Below are 17,305 nucleotides of genomic sequence, written 5' to 3'. Positions count from 1 at the left end.
GCCTCTCCTCATCTGTATCAAGGTCATTTGTAGGTAGCTAAAACTAAAAAAGAAAGAAAGAACATTCTAGTTAAGTGAAATAAAACAAAATCCAGCAACAACTAGCTTTAAGAAGAAAAAGGTCTATATCACTGGGACTTAAAAATGTTTTGCTTGTAATACCTTCTATGAACTTGTTAAACCTCTTCTGTGAAAAATACCCATTTTATGTATAGAAGCTAATTAAACTTAAAGTACAAGTAAAAGTTCATCTGAAATGACAAGTTTGCCTCTGTACACTGTCAAAGTTGCTTTTAAATAAAACAAGATGCAACTGAAATTAAAAAATCAGCTTTTATTCAACATGTTCAGCAGAACTGTTCATAATTTTTTACACGTATCCATTTAGAGGCTTGATTTGTACAGTCGACTCACAAGCGGTTTCAAGGCTGTGTTACTGTTATTCTAATGACAAATGAAGTTCTTTAACAAATGCAAATTAAGAATAAAAAAACTGCACTGGTGAGTAAATTTGAAATGGGACCTATTTCCCTCTTAAAACTAGTTGAATAGTTTTATTACCTGCCAGAGAACAGAATACATTAACATTAAAAATATATGTATATTTCATCGCAAATATGATTTAAAAAAACACGAAACAGGATCAACTTGTGAACCTGCAGATTGTGGTTTATAAAGAGGCTTAGGTTATGATCCACTCTGTTGTGCAATGAACAGCAACTGGGTGTTTTTAGATTGAGGGATGCGACAAGTTTATATCGTACAACAATAAGAGAATAACAAAGAGTACACACGGCAGATGACCAAAATAGCATTGTAGGTAACCTGTGAAGGGATTTAAATTGTCCACTTAACTGACTCCGGCTGGCTTTTCTAATAAAATATGCTTTCTGAGACTGTAATCACAGACAAGGAACCACTACTTACTTGCACTTAAAGATGGATGATATATGCATGTATTGATTTGTGAGGGTGGAAAGTCTATGCAGCAGCAGACTTAGTCATGTGACAATATAAAAATAGAGCAAAGCACACTTAAAGTACATCAAACAGCAGTTAATACTGGTATAGAGCAGAATTATGTTTGCTGTATGTCAAACTCATGATGTGCACCTGGAAATTTAACATTATGTGGTTGAAAACTATAGGAAAGAGAGAGTGCACGGGAAAAATGAGTCATTCAAAGGCAAGTTCTAATGAGAACACTGCTGGCTGAAGACGCTGCTGTGTAGACACTCTTACTTCCACGAGAGGTCTCTGTAGCTGCTGCAGGTAAGCTGCTCATGTGGGAGCTGAGCCGGCAGAGGGCAGAACAGACCTGCAGTGAGAAACAACAGTTTTTTTTTTTTTTTTTTTAAAACACCACCACCAAACTGGAACAAGTTAGTTTTGTTATGAGCCACATGTGCTGTGAACACAAGAAAAACTTGTGTACTTTATGTCTTTCTACATGTTGCAGTACGTGAATACATTTCACAGAATTCTATCCGATACACAATTAGAAAAAAAAGTCTTAAATTTATTATTTATTTACTGTGTTTCAGTTAGTACCTGTTCTTTCTGCAATGCAGAGTAAGATCTGTGAAGAAACAACATTGAATCCTCTGGATGAAGGAGCAGATAGTTCAGGTTTACATTTGGCCCCAGCCGATGAAAACAGCAGAGAAAGAGAAACTGTTCCTTTCAATCTGTAGCATCCCCATCTTAGCACTCTATTGATTTTATGTCAATCCAAATACTCTGAGATAGTGATGTTAAGTGACCCATATTTCCATGAAGGGCAAATGGCTGATTCTTGGGAGAATATTGGCTTCTTGTGAGGCATTTGTTGCTCTTTTGGGTTTTTACGTGTTTTAGAGTCACTGTCACCGTCTCTGGTTTAATTTAATTAGGTTCAGAAAATTCACAGAAATACTCAATATGATAATAATATATACATGTTTTCCAAGGTGATTAAATGACTTGCTTGATCAAGTTTTCTTTTAAAAATTCAAGTTAGAGAATTTTTAATGATCCAAACAGATCAAACCCATTTTAACCCATTATAGTGATGAATTTATTTTAGCTTTAAATGATAATGTTCTAAAGTCACCAGAGGAATTAAACTAAATATCATGAAGGAATTAAACTAAATATTTAATTTATAAATCAATTTCTAAAATAAAATTAAAAAAAGACAAATATGAATGTGGACTACCAGTCATGTATTTACACAGGGAATTTAATGTTTTTGCATATTTTTCCACACTAACATGTTTCAGATTATCAAACAAATTTTAATATTGGACTAAAACTACTGATGTAAATACGAAATGCAGATTTGAAATCATTTGAGGGGAAAAGGTTTTCCAAACTTAGCTGGGCTTACATGAAAAACCCAACAAATGGTTCTTCCACCCTTGTCAGCAAGAACTGCAGGAAAACATTTGTGATAACTGGCGATGAGTCTTTGACATCACTTGGGGAATTTTGGCCCAATTTTCTTTAGAGAATTCATTCAGACACACTGGAGGGTTTTCTATCACAAACGGCATTTCATTAGGTTCAACTCCAGACTTTGACTACGCCACACCAAAAACTTACTTTTGAACCATCCACATGTGGACCGTATGTTTTGACTCGTTGTCCTGCTGCAAATCAAGTGTGCTTGAGCTTCAATGATTGAAGTGATGGCCAGATATTCTCCTTCAGGAAGCGGCAAAGCAGCCTCAGACCGTCACACTACCACCACGTTTTTGTGATGTTTTGTAAAATATGCTAATTTTATACCAGAGCAGAACTCAAACCTTTCAAAAAGTTCAGTTCGCCAGTTTTCTTTATCCGTTGATAATTGCCCTTACCGTGGCTCATTGAGTCCCAAAGCCTACAAACTGCTTTGTAACCCTTTACAGACTGACAGGCATCAATGACTACTGGTCATTCATTTAGATTGTAGCATAATGTGTTGGTTTGCTTTAACCTGCTTCACTTTATCAGACAGGTTCCAATTTAAGGGATTTTTGACTTGGTTCAGGTCTGGCAGTAATTTGACGTGGGTGTGGCCATTGAAAATAATAAAACAAAATCTTCATTTAACCATGGGAGTCGATCACATTTGACATGTCCAGGGAATGTTTGTAAAAGCTTTTTTCACTTAAAAATCATTTAGAACTGCACTTTGTATTTATTAGGGTCATATTTACCTGGTATTAAATTTTCCTTTGATTGTCTGAAACATTTAGTGTGACAAATGTGCCCCCCCCCCCCCAAACAAACAAAGGCCAAATACTTTTTCATGGCACTGTCGCTTAATTAGCACAATATTGTCAAATATAAATAGTTACCACCAGCACCACTTCAATTAGGCAGCTGGTCATATTGAGAAGAGTTGCTTAAGAGTCCCTGGAGGATCCATCACGGTAGGTTGAGCAGAGCATTTTAGCAGCTAATGAAGGCAGAGTGTGGAGGTCAGCTCCACATATGACGCAAACAGACATTAATGCAGTGGTGCATCACAAATGAAAAGTTGGTATGAATTATTGATGCCAACATCTGATGTTTCTTTGAGTTAGCATAGCGTTGGAGCGTTTAACTTTAGCGACCGACTTGACTCTGTGAGAAATGACAGATGTCCAGATATATGCATTCACTTTTTATTCATAAGATGGGATTATCATTTTTTTACATCTTATGCACAGCAGATACAAAGACAAACAGGTTCTAAACCACAAACTAAATTCCTCCATCAGTCTAATCCTGCTTCCCATTTCAAAATGCCCCCACCCCCCCAAAAAAGCAACCCTTTGTTTGTAGTCCAGTTTCACATTCTGACAGATCATTTTACAGCAATCTCATTTTAGCAGAATGGCACAAGCCACGTTCAGAATACTTCCATGTTTTGACAGATACCCACTTCCCCTTTAAACAAATTGCACTTTTTCTTCTTTAAAACTACTTCAACAGGATTATAGGCTCAAAAACACCAAAAACACAAGAGACGACTAAACATACAACTTATACAGGTTCATTATTTAGTTGCACAAAAATGCATAAATATACATTATGCAAAAAGTACAAAAATATTTGTACTTTCCTTTACTCAAATAATGACAAACATTGATATGATCATAAGGACTGGGATTGTCAGAACATAGGGATGCATTCACAAGGTCCATGCGAGATAAGCCATTTACACAACAGCCTAGCTTTCACAGAGGTAAGACCAAGGTTCTACAGATAAACAAAACATTTCGCTGTCTAGGCCAAGGAAAAGCGGCAACACATACACTAAGAAAATTAGGATACACAGAACTCTGCGTTCTAAATTCATGCCAAAAAGACTTTAACATGCAATGACTTATAACGCTTCTAAACCTCCCAGGAGCAGCGGTAACTCAGGGAAGGACTAGCTTAACAACAGTTGCTTCAATGCATCAATTTTCCTCAGCAATTATGAGCCATTGAGTTTGAAAAGGTTTTGCATGAGGTTTTTTTTTTTTGAAGTGCTAAGATGGTACCACAATAGTTGCCAAGGATAAGCTCAGATTGTCGACAGCAAACTGGTCTTAACTCAGGCTCCCCCAGAGACAATCGGAAGGAGATATAAATACTGTTTGCTTATAGTAATGCACATTTGTCCATTAAATAAACTGATTAAATTAATGCAGAGCTTGGCAAACCTCACTTCAGCTGGACAAAGGTGTGGCTTCCAGAGGCCTGAAGAAAAAAAGGGGAGGAGACAGACAAGACTATCAGTTTTAATGCCAGGTAGCTTCCCAGTTTAAAAAACCAAAATGATCTAAGACCGTGTGAGTGCTCAGACTTCCCTTTTCCATCTGTGGTGCTCAGCCCCAAAACAACTGGTTCAAATTTAAGTCAAACACCTTAACAGGACATTTAAAATAAAATAAAAAAAATGATCCAGTTACCCAAACTGCTAAACACACTGCTAGTATATCCTGTATACTCAAACAGAGGCAACTGGTGCATTTGCTGGGGACATTTCAGCTGTGGACTAATGGACATTTGATGCATTAGTAAACATTTACAGCAGAATGCAGACTGACCCCAAAAGGAGGGGAAAACAAACCTTACAGTATCTGTTCATGGTAAAGTGTCAGCCAGTCAAGAGTCCTATAATAGAAAGACTACATCACTGGTCTAAAAGTTCAGTGTGATGATAATCACCTATTCTGCAACAACGATCATACCCCTCTGCTGGAAACACCCATTCATGCACCAAATATGTTAATCCTCAGCTCAAACCCCTGCAAAGCATCTTAAAACAGATGAAAACTGCTTCAAATGGGCAAAGAAATTCATTTAAATACACAAAAATATAAAAAAAGAAACAAAAAGCATAAGAGTTGTGTTTTAGGAAGCCATTTTACATTATAAAAAGATCAAATTTGAAGCCTTTTTATAAAAATGTACATCTTTAATGAGAACAAATAATTTGGGGCCGAGTTACAGAAAGGCTCGGGAAGTCCTGGCTACATTAACGTCTTACTGGATTTTGGCAATAGAAATCAGAATGTTGCCAGCCCTGTCCTTTAACAGCTAGTCAGATATTCAGGGATATGTATTTGTGTTTTTTATTGTGCTGTGTTTACTTATAAATTTTAATGTGTCATTATGCAGGTTTCAGTATGTATGACATCAGGCTAGCAGCAATAAGTGGGACGGTGACAATTCTAAAAATACTGTTTGACCAAAGGTTACTCACTAAATATCTAACAAAACTGCCGGGACTTCCATCCAGGCTGGGAAGTCTCAGAGGGAGTAGGGTACCAGCGCATCTAAAGAAACAAACACAGTCATGTACACCAGACCAAAACCAGGCTTCAGTGCTTCAATCTACAATTCTGCAGATTAACAATTAATACTTGGAAACGATACTTTTATAGGCAGGTTTAGGAGGACCGAGTGTCCCTTTAAGCCCTAGTCACTGAAGCCATGGGAATGTGGGTCACGTAGCTGCTCATTCAGGACAAGTCCTGGAGTAATTAACAGGCATGGAAATGTGGAGAGGTGAACTTCTCCGTGTGTTAAACATTTCCACAGGGTAGGAGCTGGTATGTCTGTACCTTTCCTTACCTGTGACTAAACCTTAGAAAATGAGGCCTCCTGTTTCTACAAACTGTTATAGGCCACAACTGCACGGCCAGAATGCTCAACATAGTTCTGCAGTTATCAACACTTGTTTGGAGACATGTCGAGGATTTTTTGGTCGTGTCGTAGATAAAACAAAAAAAGCCAGGCAGTGGAAGAGCATTAGGATCAGCGGCATTTTAGGGGATCTTTCATCAGAATCCAATTAAAAGCTTTCCCTCCTTTATGTTTCTACCCACTCAGCTTCTCTTCCAGCAGGAACATAGACAGTAAGTTGGCACCTCCAGAAAAGGCCATAAGGTCCGACAATTTCTCCAAGCAAATGCCTTACATTCCTGAGCCCTCTGTGTGTGACAAGATGGCCAAAGTAATAGCTGCCTACTTTACAGTCTAGCACTCCCCTGCACTCCTATTGCACGACTGCATTAGCTGACAATGAACTTTAAATGACCCAACACGAGAAATATTTTCCATTGCTATTGTTACTAAAAGCCCTGTCTACTCCCTGGTAGCTGGCTGCACTATTGCTCTAGCAAATAGAGTGCAATTAGCTTACAGTGTAAACACTACCCATTTCTGTACAGATTCCTCATCCTCCATTCATCAGAAATAGAGTTGAGATTTAAAACCAGATTCCTTCCTTCCTCCCCCCCCCAAACACCAGACTCCAGCTACAGTCTACTGTAAATACAAACTTGCATCAAACACACACTTTAGCCTCACATGGATGCGTTTAATATTACAGCGTTATTCCATGCTGAAAACCAAATCACAGGTTCTCATTAGTATGTGCATCTTTAACCCCCCAGCAAATACAGAATGCTATAAGTCACGTCCACAAAAATGTATCTCTCGTGATCAAAAACATAAGATTTAAAGCGAGTACTGTATTTAAAGGTTGCACTCAAAATGCACAAATCTCCACTGATGCATAACCATAGATGAGAACCTAAACCTTTAACAATTTAAAAATTGCCCTGTGGGGGATTATCAAATATGATCCTGATCCCAGAATTTCCAATTTGAAAACATCATCTTTTTATTATAAAAAAAGATCTTGGCTCACCGTTTGACAGGACTACAAAGTTGCACCGACAACCTCAACTCAGACTCGATACCGTCATCCTTTTAAGCAACGCATGCCGATGCTGTAACTGCATTACCTCAGAGGACCACTAGGTTTGTTTCTAGAAACTGAACCTCTGCTTTCAGCAGCACAGTTCTGGATGCTGAATCTCAAGGTCTTACATTTTTGGATCACATTTAATTTTACAGATTAAATGGACAAACTGAAATTAACACTTGTGCAAGAATCATGAATTTTAGGTTATGATAATCAGCATTGTATCAGAGTGTGGGCATTAATCTAACAGAATTCACAGATGGGGATGTTTAAAAAGAAAAGGAAAGAAAGAAACACACCGGTTGGTCCCTCACCTGGGCGTGGAGAGCTGCGGCTGCAGCGGCGGCCGCTGGGTAAGTGAAGGCTGCGTGAGGGAGGCCTGGAGTCAGCTCAGTGGTATACAGAGGGTAAGGAGTCCACGCATCCGGTGACGCTGGGATCAGTGCTGCCCCAGTCAGATCATCTGAGGAAGCACAAGGTGGAAGGAAACAGAGCTGACTGACCTACCTCTAGTGGCTTTCATCATTGCTATAGCTAGCTCTATCTATCTATCTATCTATATATAAACCCAATCGACCCAATTTTTAACAGTCATTGTTCTTTAAGTAATAAAGTTTTACCTTTTAAAAAACAAAAAACAAACATTTTCTATGTGAATCAGACAAACTACAATTTGATTGCAAATTAGCTCACTTAACTTTAGTATTGGGTCAATTTGCAAAACTAATGGGAGCTCTAGTATAAAAGATCAGCATAAGATCCAGTCTGGATGCTGCAAGTGCAACAATGCAGTGTTACTGTGTAAAATGCTTGATAATGTTTTGTGAACTGATGTTTTTTTTTTTTTTTAGCCCTGTTGCTTCCCCTTCTTGCCCTTTGTGAAGAAAAAAAAAAATCAGTGGGGAAAATATGATCTGAGAGGATCTAAAAAAAAAATTAAAAAAAAAAAAAAATTGTCAAACCCTAAAGAATCACTGAGGTGTTCAGGAAAGAGCGCAGAGACAACTGCTGACTAAAACCTGAGGGTGGAATTTCCCAGCTGGACAGAAGCAAAGCCGCTGTCAAAAGACTTGAGATGACGCATGCATGCAGAGGTGAGTTAGTCCTTCATTTGTTAGAAGTTTAACCTACAGGTATTTGCCTTAAAAAAAAAAAAAAAATCCCACAATATCCAAAGTTTGTTTAAAGAAAAGGGCAACAAGGACAGCTATGTACTGGAATTGTCAGGGTGAGAGTGGATGAGAGCCTAGAGTGGTGCAGCGGTAAGACTTACATGGGTCCCGTGCAATGAAGTGTGCTCCTAGAGCAGGGTGGATATTTGTGGGGTTCGGTGTGGCCATCAGCTTACTCTTTGCCATCTTCGTGTTGGCTTTAGCAAACTCTAAGCGCAGGGTCTGGGGACTTTCAGGGTCAAAACGGATTCCCTGGGGGGAGAGACGGAGGGAGGGAGGGACACAGTATTGTAAGGGAGGTGGGCTTAGTTCGCGGGGCTGTAGCTCAGTCTCACATGGCGCCCTTTCCTTAAGCAGAGCTTAAATAGTCAGAACATATCCTTCAAGCTTCCCTTGAACCAACTACTCTCACTGGGATGCTAACACACCCGCTCCAACGTCACTAAACTAAAACTACTCACAAAAAGAGATGTCAAAATAAGGGCAGATTGAAGGACACTTCTGAAATATTTCAAACACGCTTGCATCTCTTTCTCCTCATGACAAAAAACGGAGAGCGCAGGCGACCGCAGGTGATCAGTCACGTGAGCTCAGAGGAGACGGGGATGAAGAAAAGGGCCAGTGGTGAGACGTTGAGTGTTTAAGTTTGTGGTTTGACCCTGCTTGTGTTCTTGTGCCCTAAGCGTTGTGCCCACATGCAGGTGAGTAGTATTTTGGTGTATGTGTGTGTTTGTGTGTGTGACTGCTGATGTGTCTAAGAGGTGATGCTCATAAGGAATGCTAGGCTATGAGAGAGAAGTGTTAGATACTGCCAATGTGGGCTACTGAGTGACAAAAATAAGAGTTACACTACAGAAGATGTGTCCATATAAACACTACACATGTGGCTATAGAACAAGTATTACAGTAAAAGCAGTGATATGCAAAATGAGGAAAGCTACACAGGACTAAGAAGGATGTGTATCAAGGTCAAAGTAAACTACCGTAAGGCTACGGGATTCTGGCCTCTTTCCAAAAATGGCCCTGCCATTGAATTATAAAAGACAAAATGGGTTGGCTACGAGAAATTTTTAAGAAAGGGTCCAAAAGACTTAAGTCCCAATCACTCTCTTAGGTTAAAGCAAAGGTTAGAACAAATCTAATTCCATTTACGATTTGTTTTATTAAATAGAGGGAAAACAGAAGACTGTAAAAACAAGCCGTTGCTTACATTTAGTGCATTTTTTGCAGCTTCAGCTCCAGACCGACTGTCAAAGGTTACAAACCCGACAGGCTGGAAGAGAAGGGAGGAAACAAAGCTACAACTTGACACACACGAGCACCATCATTTTCTTCAAATATCACACTCATTATTTTGCCGTCACAATATAATGATCCTGATGAAGTAGGAATTTCTGTGTCTTGTCGAATTAAAAAGAAAACTAGTGCCAACACAGCCTGCAAGTTTATTTAATATGGCATTAAAGCAATGATGAAGGCATCTCACCTGTTTTGATGTTAACTTAATCAGTGACCCTTCATAACCCTGCGGGGAAGAAAGATAGCCAATTATCCACCCTGGAGTCACATGCAGGAAGTCAAGCATGAATGTCTCACTATATGAAGAGAAGTCTGCTTTTGTGCACCTTCACTTTGAGCTCCGCAGCAGACCATCCCACACTCTGAGACAGTTTCATTTACATTTGTCACAATCAAATTACATGCACATTTCCAACAGGTGAAGCCTTCTGCAGTTTGACTACATGTAGAATACTGAGTCAGATTTGTCTTCAAAGCTAATCAAAGGAAAACGAGGACTGTAATAGGCCAAGCATGTGCTATCAGATATGCAAGATTCTCTTTTGCATTAGTTTAATAACAGCTTGGGCATGACTTCCAAATAAAGCCAATTTAAGTAAAATAACAAAATAAAACAAAAACAGCACAAGGTTTAGGGATTTACTCCTGTTTTAACTAAGAAATGAAGGAATTTTGCCTGACTAAACTATTGATAAATGGGATCTTTCCTAAACCTGATTTACAGCTATGGAAAATTAAACAACTTTTAGTGGCTATGATAAATCTTTAGCACCAGTCCAAACCAGACTCAGTTTCAGTAATTCAGAGCAAGAAAAGAGGCAGAATAGGTGAAGTTACAGGACTTCTCTTTAGAAGCTCCAGTATAAGGACAAAGTCTTTATTTAAATGTAGTCCTGAATGTAAGAACTGAGATCAGATTAACCCTATCAGTACACAATGAGCAGTGTTTGCCTACAGTAGATGTAAAAGGGGCCAAAACAAAGCAGTGTTACAAGTACAATCGCTATTTCACAATGCACAAATGTTAGAGGAAATAAAAAAATTTCCCTACACAGTGGGCGAGCTGGGTCATGGAGAGGATTGGTTGGCCAATCGCGAGAGCTACTCATTTACACATTCCACAAGACCATCCATGTGCGAGGGATACCACTTCCAATTTGGTTAGTTAGGACAAGGGTGGGAGGGGTGTTTATGGAACTTGAGTCCGGTCAGGGAAAAAAACAGCAATGGGTGAACAATAATGTGGCCTCATTTCCATATATGCAAATATCTGGACTAGAAAGAAAGGAATTGGGTGGGCTTAGTTACACTAAAAAAGAAGCACGGTACGGTCTGGCTGTTCATAGGCACTTGAAGAGATTCTTCACTTTTTCATGCAGGTAATCTTTATAGAAAGTGTCCACAGGTCTCTTCCAGAGCCTGGCACGCAGGAGCTACCCTTGATTTTTAAGTAGAGGGACAAATCCACATCCAATCAGCTGATATTACCCAAATGCACCAGTGCAGTTTCACGATGGGCAACACAAATTCCATCACATGTACCTAAAACTGCATTAGAAACGATAGAACTTACTTTAAAAGGTCTGAAGAGAAGGTAAAGTTCCCGTGGCTTGATATCGACCGGTAGGCCACTGACAAACAGTGTTCGTACCTGCAGACAAAAAAGAAAGGAGGGGGATCACATTAGCAAATTTTCTGTGTTTTATTAGACCACTTATCACTCAAAAGATTTAAAAAAAAAAAACCTTGATAATTACCAAATACCAAAAGAAAGCTCAGACCGTGGAAATTTGAACTGACCTTTAAAACAATTATGGGTCTGCTGTTCCAGTAGCAAGAGCTTCACAGACCTTTCCTAAATTACTTCAGTGGCTAAAACGCTGAAATACTGCAGTGTAAAGTTGTACTACAAGAAAAACAACATTTCAGTAGATGTTACTTTAGGCCAATAGCCTCAACTTCTAGTTTATCTGGCCAACAAGAGGCCTCAATTCTTCCCGACACCATTACTTTTAAATGTCACAAAGACCTACAATTATCCACTGATGAATGTGAAAGTCATTTTTGTACTGCAGTTTTCCCCTTTTATGTTAGTCTTAATCATGCTGTGACCTCTGAAAATTAACAAGTGAACCCTTGGCTGGGTCTCGAACCTCAAGTCAGGAACCGCCAGAAACCCAAACAGAGCTCCGCTTTATTTAAGGGATTACAAAATGATGAATCAGGAATAATGAGTCATCGATGAGCGAAAACTGGGAGTACAGCGTTGTTTCAGCCGTACATTTCTCCAACATGTTACACAGAAAATGGTGAACGTGAAGCTGTAGAGGATCTTAAAGGCCATGTCCCCCCCCCAAAAGAAAGAAGCCTTGAACCTGCCTTGATCAGATACTGAAAACTAGTGCTGTGTATAATCCAGTGTGGGCAGGAAAATGAACAGGGCGGTGTGAGGACCCATTAGTTCCCAGCCGGTGGGAAGGCCCACAGTACAATGGGGCTGCCAGAGGAACAGCACTGGACAACAGTGCACAGCGTGACACCATTTCCTTCCTCTGACCCGCGGCCCCAACCCTGTCGGCCCTCCGGCATTTTTCAGGTGCCGCACAGCAGCAATTCTCAGCTCTTTACAAGTCAGCATATACAGCGACTGAAAGCTGGCCCAGCTGGACACAACTCAGTGGAGATGTTTTAATTTATCCTCCAGCTTCTCACCAACAGTGCCTCCAAGATGACAAGCATATAGAGCTGGAGCTGCAAGGAAGCCCGTGCACCCTGTGTGGCTTCTGTAAAATTCACAATAATCAGTTTTACACAGATCGATTTCCAGAAACAAGCAGAATTGTTAATGACTGACAATGAAGCTTTTTCAGGACCAAAAAAAAAAAAAAAAAAAAGAATTAGGAGGAAAATTTTTTAAATGTATTCTTTGCTCCTAATTATGAAGAAAAAAAAATGTTAAAGGAAAATGGGCTGCAAACAAAAAAAAGAAAGAAAAAAAAAAGTCAAGTGGCTACTCAAGGCTTTGTTGTAAGACAATGGGAACAAAGAAGGAGGAACAAAAGGCCTGGTGCTCCCCTCAGTGTCTCGCTATAAGGAGTCATTAAAGAGGAAATATAGCTGGCCACACAGACACAAGAGTGGCTGCTGAAAATAATTTAAATTAAAACAAATTAAAGAGGGCTTTGAAAATAAATACCACACTGCAACATTTTGTTTTAGGTTCCAGTTTTATGGTGACAAAAATGACAATGGCAGATTTTTGTAAGGGGGGGTGCAAAAAAGAAAAACGCTACACTATTCACTATGAATATGAATTTTACTGGCATAAATACAAATAAATGAAATGATAAGTTAGTTGCGCTTTCAAAGAAAAACAACGTCTACAGGATATTTCGAAGACAAATTTAATTTCCAAGCCTAATTTTTTAGACAAATTGTTAGATTTGACATGCTTGCATGTCTCACAAATTCACAGAATCTCAAAGGATATGAAGAGAAAAAAAAACCCAAAACAGACGGGGTCATTTTTAACAGTCTTTGCACGCTGCTGCTAACAATCTGCAAACAGAGGTAATATTAACGTGTAAAAAGTAGGATTAGTGAAAGTTGAAGCTCACAGCAGCACGCGTTTAAGTAACAATTTGGAAAATATTAACGTGTGCGCAACTTTGTGAGGCTCCTCAGGTGGCGCGGCAATGCCCCTTTAATTTTTGTTCATCATAAAGCGCTTCGGGACCGACTGGAAGAACGTAAAAGATAATTTGGGAGAAGTCTGAATGCGCGGCCGGAAACAAAGTTTTCATTAAACGTGAACGTGACCGGGTCACAGCCCTGCGCGCAGAAGAAATACAACTTTGGCTAAACTCACCTCCTCCTCGATGGAAACGTTGTTATTCGGCTCTGCGTCAGCTTTCAGACTCATGTTGACGGTCGCGTCGGCTGCTGCTGCTGCACAGAGTATCAAGTTTTTCCTCGTCGAGTGATATTTCCCCCAAGTGCGTCTGAAGCTGCAGTGAAAGTCCTGGTGGCGTTTGAACTTGAGCAGAGAAGATGTGCCGAGGTGAGTCTGTGCGGACGAGGACGGCGAAGTATCCGAGGATAGTTTAACAGCAACACTGCGAGAGAGAATCATTCATAAAAGGGAGGAGGAAAAGGAAAAAGGAAACACACGCTAAACTAAAGGTGAGAAGGTGGATTTGTGCTCCATGTGTGAGGGTGAGAGATGGGGGAAGAAGTGCGCGTAAAAAAACTGAAAGCCTCTGCGCTCACATCAATGCCCTCAACTGTGGGACTGTGCGGAGGAAGAACAAGTAAACTTTTTCCTCATTGGAGCGCGTCTTTCTCTCTCCCTCCTCCTGAGCTCCCCCCTCCACCCCGTCTCTCCTCCTCCTCCTGGTTTTCAATTAGGTCATCAATTATGTTGGAGTCTGCTGTGAGCCGTAATCAGGCTGCAGATCCGCCTCAGCTGTTGCAGGAAGACCCGGCCCCTGCGCCGCTACATCACCGTTTCTATGGGACCCCCTCGCAGCCAATGGTAACGACCGCAAACCCGTTAACTTTATCGAAAATGAAACTACTGTTGGTGTTGCTGGCATTAGCTATATGCTAAACTCATATGTTTGTTCTTTTTTCCTCTTTGGCCTGCAACTTCTACGACCTTTCCCAAAAAGAAAAGAAAAAAATCTCTTCAGCAAATATTAAGCGCCGATTTTTACTGTAATGTTGAATTTGTAGTTATATATTTACTTAACGTGTGTTTCACGATTAAGCGAAATTCTGGTCTTTACATAATTGGATGTATAATTTTGCTGCGCACTAATTTAGGAGATTATTGGCTTTTGCTCTTTTATTCACCGTTTTTTTGGTGAAGAGTAAAATACAGAACATTATACAGTAAAGTGTTTTATAAAGTGAAATTGTAATAAATATAATTCAGTGTGTACCGATGGTAGAGGCCATTTCAGATTTACTGTCAAGTATATCTTTATATGCCCTTTTTTATCTCTTGCTGACACTTTTGCTGAAGGATGAAGGTAAATGTGGTATTTCTGCTTTTCCCATTGAAAAAACATCTGAATACCCATTCCAGCACTGACTGCTGATTTTAGGAATATGACAGAATGAGGACATACAGTGAGATCTAACTCCTCTAATTTAGATCATTTTGAATATTTCTACTATATCAGAGTAAAATAACAAAACTGAACCGATGATTTATGGTTTACCTTAACCTTTAATAGCTGGTACACAAATACTCAGAAATGTAGAACTTAAAATGTCCTCTTAAAATATATCACAAGATGCAAGCATGATGCTGAATAGCCTAAAATATTTTTAAAATGTGCTAAAAAAAGAGAGAGATGTAATTTTGCTGATTTTGTGTGAATTTGGTTAATAAACTGCAAAATAAATGAGAAAACAGGGCCTTTTTAAAATGTGATATAAATGTGCATCATAGAAATGTTGTAACCTCTACTAATCTAAACAGAATCACGTAACGACGAAGAAATAATAACTGAGTGTTAATTGTTTGGGCTCAGGTTGATGTAAGAAGGGCGTGGGTGGAGGGACGGCTTGTGTTGTGTATCGAGGCTCAGCACTGGATGCGAGCCCAGCCTACAGCGTGTTTCCTCACAACAAGTCAGCTCTCAGAGGCCAACTGGTTTCCTGACTTTGTATAGGAACACAATCAAGCCCACGGGGCGAGGAGCAGGGGGGTGGACCGACGTATTCTCACTAAAAATAGTGAAGCTGCTTTTTTAGTGTGTTTCTGCACACACTTAACCCAAGTGCTTAATACATGTACACACATATTGAAGACAAAGAAGAGTCCAGTCGCTCAATGAGAGGTGAGACATTTCAACACAAGCAAGAAGGTATTCGTGCAAACCCTTAAACAACGAAAAACAATCTGTTTATCGCACTGTGATTGGTGTGCGACTGTATTTCAGTGGAGGCCTAATTTTATAGCTTGCAGATTCAGTCTGAACCTTTATCCTGCACTGTACATCAGCAGCAAAGTGATTTTCTGATCAAGACACTGGGAATCGTTTCCTGTTTCTCTTCTCCTAAAATATACACATTTGCTTCTTTTTCTTTGTTTTGCATGACTTTAAATGTTTAAATATTTTTGTATTTTTCAAAAAAAAAAATTGAAGACAATTTCAAATTTTGCATATTAGCTGAATATGAGAAAATAATAATTTGTTGCTGCCCTCCATAAATTTGTGCACAAATAGGCAAACTTTAATGCTTATAAAAACTGAGAAACTCTGAATAAAGCAGCCTATGACTGTTATTATCGTAATGGTTCTGACCAGTGAAATTAAGGATTATAATCTGCTCTATAAACTGAGATAAAGATAAGTCGGGTTTTAAGGTTCTGTTCTTAGTAAGTAAATTTATCCTTTAAGATACAACTCATGAGCTGCTTCACATCAATTAAAACCAACAAAACAAAAAAACATACCATCAGAAGTAAAATGACACCAGGATAAATGTAAAAAATGGAATTACAATAAAATGCTACCCAGTTAATATTCTTATAACTGGACAGGTACTGGACTTACACAATTTAATGGACGTTTACATTTTACTCAAATCTCCTTCCTAAAGGATATGTTTCTCATTTTGAGACGAAGCTCCTTGCCACAGGATGTAGTTCTACAGTTTATGGAAATGGTTTAGGGAGAAACTCCCCCAGTATACATTAGATAAGGGGAAGTGACTCTTCTCTACCAGAAGCTAGCAGCTAAATTATGCTTGAGTTTGGAAGATGTGAAAAAAATGACATGTATTATGTTCTGTTTGTCTCTTTAGTAACACTCGCTGCCTATGAAATGTTAACTGTGTTGCTGAATGATCATTAATTTATTCAGCGTTTTCCATTTAAAAAAAATGAAAAACATTAAAAAAAACATTTAAAAAAAAGAAGACGTGCATACGTAGATAATAGAACTGATCTGCATCACATTCAGTGATCATTTTCTGATGTTCCCTTTTACAAATATCATTCATTACATCAAATTCATGTATCAATTCCATCAGTTTGCCAAACCATTTTAAAGGAATAAAAATAAATTGCTTATAAATCCGAAGCAGATGAGATAACCATTCAAAAAGAAAAAAAGAAAAAAGTCATTGAGGCTCTAAACCTTTTATATACCTACATGTCACAGCCATCTTCACTGCTAAAGATAACTTTGTGCAGATGTACCAAACAAAATATGTCTTATTTATTATATGTCTCTTCGGCTGATTTTAAAAGAACACTTGATGTTGTTTGGAGGTGCACTCATAGACCTTTGTGCATGGAGGCTTTACATAATTGAGGGCTGAGCCATTTATGGTTGAAAAGAGATGTTTAGTTTTATTCTTTGTGGATTGCTTTCATACATTTGAGTATGTTTTTTCTGAGCTGAAGAAAAATGTGAAAATCAGTCTGCTCTTCTGGACTGGATGAGTGCCGCCTGCTTTTATTGATGAATGTATTTGTCAAAAAATGTTTCCTTTCAACTAAATCAGTAGTTTCAAAGTGGTCTTTTCTGTGTAGCATGATTTGTTTTTTATTATGTCTTTGGTTCCACTCCTTGGGCTACTGTCATTTTTGATAAGCATATAG

The 17,305-nt window shown here is 38.9% G+C and overlaps 1 protein-coding gene across 5 annotated transcripts; it reads right to left on the bottom strand.

Moving 5' to 3' along the window:
• Window positions 1–447: 447 nt before the first annotated feature.
• Window positions 448–14,033, bottom strand: rbpms2a (RNA binding protein, mRNA processing factor 2a). Of its 5 annotated transcripts, none has more exons than XM_080884759.1 (8): window positions 13,553–14,029; window positions 11,258–11,335; window positions 9,872–9,910; window positions 9,596–9,658; window positions 8,487–8,637; window positions 7,513–7,676; window positions 5,705–5,777; window positions 3,607–4,695 (listed from the first exon to the last, which is right to left on the bottom strand). In XM_080884759.1, the coding sequence occupies exons 1-7, from the start codon at window positions 13,814–13,816 to the stop codon at window positions 5,712–5,714; spliced, it is 825 nt and encodes a 274-aa protein (XP_080740885.1). In that variant the 5' UTR covers window positions 13,817–14,029; the 3' UTR covers window positions 3,607–4,695; window positions 5,705–5,711. The 5 variants fall into 5 exon arrangements, with proteins under 5 accessions (XP_080740884.1, XP_080740885.1, XP_080740887.1 ...); XM_080884760.1 differs by having other exon boundaries at window positions 3,608–4,695; window positions 7,528–7,676; window positions 13,553–14,026; XM_080884758.1 differs by lacking the exons at window positions 3,607–4,695; window positions 5,705–5,777 and adding an exon at window positions 448–1,318 and having other exon boundaries at window positions 7,528–7,676; window positions 13,553–14,033.
• Between the last annotated feature and the right edge of the window lie 3,272 nt (window positions 14,034–17,305).

The sequence above is a fragment of the Rhamphochromis sp. 'chilingali' genome (genome assembly GCF_963969265.1).
Source record: "Rhamphochromis sp. 'chilingali' genome assembly, chromosome: 6".
Classification (NCBI taxonomy): domain Eukaryota; kingdom Metazoa; phylum Chordata; class Actinopteri; order Cichliformes; family Cichlidae; genus Rhamphochromis; species Rhamphochromis sp. 'chilingali'.
Note: the sequence above shows the minus strand (reverse complement) of the source record. Positions and strands in the feature narration are given on the sequence as shown.